This window comes from Gavialis gangeticus, unplaced genomic scaffold (assembly GCF_001723915.1).
Source record: "Gavialis gangeticus isolate Ggan-Ray unplaced genomic scaffold, GavGan_comp1, whole genome shotgun sequence".
Taxonomy (NCBI): Eukaryota; Metazoa; Chordata; order Crocodylia; family Gavialidae; genus Gavialis; species Gavialis gangeticus.
The window spans coordinates 8,256,999-8,263,928 of NW_017729012.1; the positions used below are offsets into that span (position 1 = coordinate 8,256,999).

The 6,930-nt window shown below is 47.7% G+C and overlaps 1 protein-coding gene across 3 annotated transcripts in view; it reads left to right on the forward strand.

Annotated features, from left to right (window-relative positions):
* Positions 1-6,930, forward strand: part of TRIM37 (tripartite motif containing 37) — a 51,899-nt gene that overhangs the window by 36,815 nt on the left and 8,154 nt on the right. For all 3 annotated transcript variants that reach the window (XR_002096292.1, XM_019511147.1, XM_019511146.1), the window contains exons 19-22: positions 1,412-1,723; positions 1,918-2,049; positions 4,595-4,781; positions 5,589-5,707. Coding sequence is in view for 2 of the 3 variants with exons in the window: in XM_019511147.1 (XP_019366692.1) it covers positions 1,412-1,723; positions 1,918-2,049; positions 4,595-4,781; positions 5,589-5,707 (750 nt within the window). In the remaining variant the exon portion in view is untranslated. The remainder of the gene's footprint in view (positions 1-1,411; positions 1,724-1,917; positions 2,050-4,594; positions 4,782-5,588; positions 5,708-6,930) is intronic.

The following is a 6,930-nucleotide window of genomic DNA, read 5'->3' on the forward strand; positions in this document are numbered from 1 at the left end:
CCCCCCCCCCCCCCCGAATGAGGGAATGTGCTAGTTTAGGATTTCTGTATCCTCCAGCTGCTTACCCCAGAATCAGTATCATCTATTTTGTTGATACCTCCTAAAGACCTGACTCTGGTGCCCATGGCTTATTCAGTCATCCTGTTAGAAGCAGGCTTCTGGCTTTTTTTTCAGGGCTGGCTAGGTTTCACCTTCTTGGTTTCCAAGTGCCATTGGAGTTGACAGCTCTGAGCCAGGTGAATTTGCAGCGAGACACTTAAAGGATTGAAAGCATTACAGATAGATTTCAAAGTAGATCTAATGCTGACTTGTTACGGTATAGGCTCACCTATGCATTATCTCTTAGCCCTGATCTTGTGCAGCCAGTTCCCTAAGGGAGTTTTTTCACTTCAGACTCTTTCTGAACTGTCAGTTAATTTGAAATGCATATAAAATTCATGCTGGTATCCAAGACATGCATTTGCCATCAGACTAGTGAGCAGGTGAACTCTCACGCCTGCCTAGCAGTAAGAATTGGCTCCCTTCATCATGAAGGGCACACAAAGGGAAAGCGCAGCTCCCAGCACTACAGAGCTGTCTTCTTACCCACTTCCCCCCTGAGGTTCAACGGCTGAGAGAGCTGCTGTCTCCCCAGACAGGAGGAAGTTAATGGAGGTGAATTAAGTGAGATGAAATAGGATCATCTTGTGTTGGGCACCCATTGCCCATTCGCCTGCTGGAGGTAATACAGGAGGGTTTAAGTGTTACACAGGAAGTCTAAAACGTGTGCATGGGGAGGGTGGGGGGCAGTCTGCACCTCAAGAACTGATGGTAGCAGAGGCTATGTTAGAGAGCATATGGCAGTCCAGGGTTCACATTATCACTTGTTGCCAGTGTGAACAGGATAACACTGTTCTAGTCCCTATTGAAGTGTGGTTTTGATAGGTGCTAACATTTTTTCTTTACGCTCTTCTATTTTCCTAGCAATTAAAGGTATAACATGGATATCTGCTAACCTCAGGGGGGAACTGTGTTTTGCATTAGTCCTTTCTCTTAGCAGTTTAGAGGGCCCGTGGCTGCTAGCCATGTTAATAGGATGGGTAGGTTAATTTGGACCAGCAGGTATAAAAATCAGAAGCTAATAAAATAAAAAATACTTGCTGATGGGATGTTAAACCTGTTTCGCACCATTTGCAACCCAAATGTTGCAGCCTTATGCTAGTGCTGCAGGACCCAAATGTGAAATGGTTGCATTTCCTATTACATAACCTGGCAGACTGCAGAGAACATGTGAACTGTGTGAAAATAGTAGGGCAAAACAAGTGAGGTCCCACAAATCTTTTTAACTTCATGAGGTCGTTAACTTGTCAGCCAGTCCATTTGCTGGGCACTTTTTAACCTTTGTGTCCCTTCAATCTTTCCTCTTCTAAAGCATCATCCTATTCTCTAAAAGATCGAGACCAGCGGAGGCACCAGGCCATGTGGCGCGTGCCCCCTGACTTGAAGATGCTGAAGAGACTCAAAACTCAGATGGCCGAAGTTCGAAGCAAAATGTCTGATGTGAAAAACCAGCTGTCGGAAGTAAGAAGCAGCAACACAGGCGCTTGTGATGGACAGCCTGGCTTCCTCCCTGTTGACCAGGGGGCTCTGGCTGCCTGTGGAACAGACAGCTGCAGCAAGCTACAAGAACTGGGGATGGAGCTCTTGACAAAGTCATCGGTTACAAGCTGTTACATAAGGAATGGTAAGTGTATGGGGAGGGGAGAAGGGGCAATTATAACTGTCACTTCCCTAGATTGCAGTTGTATCCAGGAATAGATGTCTGCCAGTTAAGCTTGCACTGAGTTTGATTACTCAGAGTAAATCTCTGTTGAGTGCTCCAGAAGCATGAAAGCAGCCCAATCTCGTATTGAAAGAAATTAAATGCTTTGTTTGCAGCCACAAGTAAGAAAAGTAATTCGCCCAAACCTGCCCGGTCTGGAGCAGCAGGCAGCCTGTCTCTACGAAGAGCCATGGACTGTGGGGAGAACAATCTTCGCTCAAAAGGAGACTGTCTGACTTCCTCTGAAGGTAAACGTGGAGTCTAGAGATGTGCCTTGTAACGTTTCCAAGAACCTCTTGTAAGAATGCTTCTAGGAAGCTTGCCCTTGCCCTTGGAAGAAGTCTGTCTGAAAATGTACACGTCATCTACTTTTCTTAAATAGATTGTATGTTATAGAGCCAGTACAGCACTTTGTGGACCAGTCACACCGTTGTACTAAGCTTTTGCGTGGCAAGATACAAGAGGTGATAGTACCTCCCTACTTGGCACCAGTTAGGCCTCATCTGAGTACTGTGTGCAGTTCTGGGCTCCACATTTTTAAAAAGGACGTGGAAAAATTAGTGTGTGTCCAGAGGTGGGCAGCAAAGATGATCTGCCTGGAGTGCAAATTGCACAAGGAGAGGCTGAAGGAGCTAGGCATGTTCAGCTTGCAGAAAAGGCACTTAAGGGGGGACATGATGGCAGTCTTCAAATACTTGAAGGGTTGCCATCAAGAAGAGGGAAAGCACCTTTTCTCTCTTGCCACAGAGGAGGACGTGGACCAGTGGCTTGAAGTTGCAGCAGAGTAAATTTAGATTGGATGTTGGGAAAAACTTCTTCACTGTGAGAGGAGTGAGGCAGTGAAGCAGACACCTAGGGAAACTGTGGACTCCCCACCACTGGAGGTGTTCAAGAGGAGGTTGGGTGGCCACTAGTTGGGGATGATCTAGGCATAGCTATGCTTGTTTCCTACCACGGGTATTTCCCATGCTTCAGGACTCTGCCAGTTGCTCCCTGCCTTTCCCCTCCCCACCTTTTATTTCCTGCTATATGTGTCTGGGTGTGTTTAAGCTTCCCCAGTTGGCTACAGCTAAGGTTGGGGACTTCAACTGGGGTGTGGCAATTCTTCTACCAGGAGCAAAGCTGGAGGTGCCTGGCTAGAGGGTCTTGTCCCTCTGCTCTGGGTCAGACTTGTCGCCATATTTGGAGTCAGGAAGGCATTTTACCCCATGGTCAGATTGCTGTGGACTGTAGGGGGTTTTGTCTTCCTGTGTAGCAGGGATCATGGCCTTCTGCCCAGGATCTCTTGAGCGTATATTGACAACATTTTATAAAAGCAGGGCTTTGGCCACGGTGGTTCCCTCACTTAACCTGTGGTAGATTAAGCGTTTGGTCTATGTTGTGTTGGGATTGAGGGTAGAGTTTAGATGAAGGTTTTTTGGGTGGTTTGGATAGGGATGATCTGGCCTCAGGCAGGCGGGTGGAGTAGGTGACCTGTGGAGGTCCCTTCCAGCCCGACTTCTCCATGACTGCGCAAGAGGAGACTGAGGGGGGATCTCGTGGCTGCCTACAACCTTATCAGGGGCCAGCAGCAGGGACTCGGGGAAAGTCTGTTCACCAGGCCCCCCTTGGAGTCACCAGGAACAATGGCCACAAGCTGAGGGAGGAGAGGTTTAGGTTGGATATTAGGAAGAACTACTTCACTGTAAGGGTGGCCAGAGCCTGGACTAGGCTCCCAGAGAGGTGGTGCTCTCACCTTCCCTGGAGATCTTCAAGAGGAGACTGGACAGGCACCTGGCTGGGGTCTTACGACCCCTCCCACCCTCAGTGCTCCTTCCTGCCCATGGCGGGAGGTCGGACTCAGTGATCTGTCTAGGTCCCTCCCGACTCAGTGATTCTATGACTCTGACACTGGTGTTCAGCACCGCTCATGCTTTGCGTTCCAGAGGCATCCTTGTTCTGGCAGTAACCTCTTGCCTTTCTAAAATAGTTTGAAGACCCTGTTTTTGCAATCAGTCTCTTGTAATGCTATATTTTAACTTGTCCTTTATTAGCCAAGTCTCAGAAGTTTGATTCTTCCACTGCCTATAGGGCAATAGACAATTCTACTTAAAGTTCTTGGGAGACTTATTCCTGCAATGGGTATCAGTGGAAGTGGATGCTATGGTCACTAGACAAACTCTGGCTTTTCAGTGCAGCATCGTGGGTGGCAGTTCCAGGAAAGCTGTACTACAGAAATCTTGAACTGGAGGGTCCCAAGCAAGCACTGGGGGAGGTTACTAGCCTTGCCCTTTCCATAGTACTAAACAGATGTGGGATCTAAAGGAGAGCTCCTGGGATGGGGGTCGGGGGTGGAAATCTCTACCCTGCTGATGTAGCAGCCATCACAACTGCTGCCACAAAGGCTGCTGCCCAAGTGCAGAGACCTGCCTTTGCATGTTCATAGCATAGTTGCTGGATTGGAGCATCTGCTGCTTAAACAAAGCAGCACACTGACTTCTCGGTGTTCTCCACCTAGCTAGCAAATGGCCCCAGTTTTCCTTCTACATATATCTGAGCGGTGTGTCTACCCCAGGAAGTCTTGTATGGGAGGTCCTGACCTTGTGCTCTTGGAAGCAGGAACTGTGGAAGAAACCTGGCCACCGAGCTCTTGAAACCATCCTAATGGCAAATACTGCTTAGACAGGGACATTAAATGCCGGTTATCTTTGCCAGCATTTGCCACCCAAATTCATAATCCAATCTGTGTCTTTCACTGAGTGGATTTGGGAAATGTCTTTGTTGCACTCTAGAACTCACTGCTGCTTTTCCCAGGTTGCATAGGAAGTGCGAAGCATAGCACTAGGCACGGCTCCCCCAGGCCCTTGGCCATTGGTGGTGCTGGTGAGGCGTTGCTGAAGCCAGAGGACAGGCATTGCGAAGGCTCAGATTGTGATGTGGGGGTTCCTGGTTTGAACGGTTTAAGTGCTGCAGAGAAGACGAGGAAAGCTATTGCCCTGGGGTAAGTTCTTCCCTTGCTGAACAAATCACTACAATCAGGTGTGTGCAGCCAGGAGGGTAAATGACTTCGGAGCTCTTGCTCCTGCCACTGATGCCTCCAAGGCACCTGCCATGGTCGATGCATGGGCTGAAAGTCCCTCCTGTTGTTCCTTACGTAGAATGGGGTGGGATAGAGCAGCTCACTTGAATAACTGCCCTGGCAGAAGGTGGTGTGGTTTGCCTGCTTCAGTTTGCAGTCTCTTGCTTATTTTTCTAGTATTTCTCTCCAGAAGCCCTCCCAGAGGAGTTGGTACACGGCTTCTTTCTGTGGGAGAGGGCTTTTTACCTGGAATCCACTCCCTTTTTTGTTGCTAATTTGAGAATTCCCTAAGTACAGTTTAGCTCCCCAAGATGGGACACAGGTGCCATGAACTAAGCAACTGAGTTTCTCTACATACCCAGCAAGTGTCTGATGGGGTGGCCTCTTGGCTCTGTGGCTGTCTGTGATGTGAGAGGGCAGCTTGAAGAAGGCTGGCTTTTGGAAAACTGAACTTTTCCATCATAAGTGTGGGTTAGAGACAAACTCCAGAGGCTGGGTGATTCAGCGGTGTACATCAGAGGAAGAATGCTGCCTTGGAAGATCCAGCTTTCTACTTTGAAGCCACAACTAGAGCCCTGTGAATAATCCAAGTAGCTTCAAAGTTAGAGGTTTCCATGGATGTGGGAGAGGCTCAGCTGGTGCTATCCGGCAGGTAGCCGGAGCAGCCACCCCACGTCTGCACTGAATGCTATAGGTGCTATAGGATCACTCTCCCACCCCCTTTTCAAGGTCAAGTTCTAAAGGATGTCGTACAGAAGGAGCGCCGACAGCTGATCTGGAAAGCAACTCGGAAACTGGGGAGCTCCAGGCCGTGCTCTCTGAAGTTGCCTCGGCAGGGCCAGAGGAAGGTAAATAACCCTATGAGCCATGTGGCGACTCGTCAAGCCCTACCACTTAATTTCCCCAGATTGGTATGTTTAAAAAAAGCCCTAGTTGGTGGCTGAACTGTGCAGCATTTGGTAGATTCATTATAAATGCAGAGCGGGGGGCTGCTCACAGGGTGTAGGTGTCTCAGAGACATGATGCAGTCACAGTACAATAGGACTCTAGAGAAGCAGGAAGTATTTTGAGGAGCTTTCTCTTAGTTTGGATTTCTAGTTTAGTTTCCCACCTCCAGATGTCTGTCTTTGTGTCCTATAATTAGGCATACAGTTGTAAAAAAAATAACTGCATCTAAATATGGGTGCCACCTATGCTATTTTAAAATCTAGCAGGAAACCTTGAGCGTAGGGCTTCTGCTTTCTGGGGTAATCGCAGTGGTGGCTGGCACCATGTCTGCTTTAGGACAGCTCTTCAGTCTAGTCTAAAGCACACTTTCCAGCATGCGAGTCCACTATTTCCTGGGAAAGCTGGAAGGTATCTTAGCTATTGAAAACAAAGGTTCCAGTCTCTTTCTTCTTGCTGAATGTTTTTCATGCTGGAGGCCTGACTTATTGATGGTCTGTGTGGAAGAATGGCTTTTTTTCTTCATATCTTGTTGAAACTCTGCTGCCTTCCACCTCTGCACTAATTTGAATTTCAATGACTGAATTGTAGCGCAAAGCCTATATTAAGGTGCCAGCATCCATCTCTCTCTGCAGTGTGCAACATTGTGTAGGTGTTGGCATTTGCAGAAGGTCTCGCAGTGACATGAAACTGAATTTCTTCTCTTAGTCACTGCAGCATGATCGTGATGTTTCCTGCTGTTCTCCTGCTCTAGAAGGGAGCCCTAAAAGAAAACATGTTTTTTAAAAGTAAAATATTTCATTGTTAAAACCCCAGGAAACGCATCTTACAATTTATTTCCTTTGAGAGGGGTAGAGTCGCAAGAACAGAGCCATATCTCAGCTGCGAGAAAGCAAATTGCTAGGGTTAGTTGCGAGTCCTGAGAACTAGATTTCTCAGTCCTTGGAACAGGCAAACCTACTCCTCCATCTGGTTTGAATCGGGGATCATCATGTTATGCTTATGTGTTTAAACAGATATAGCTCCGGAAAATATTGAGAGGCTGGTTGTAGGATTCTCGTGTTAAAATATTACTTGCCCAATTTTGCTCAGATGCGACACTGCTGAAAATCCACAGTGAGTCAAC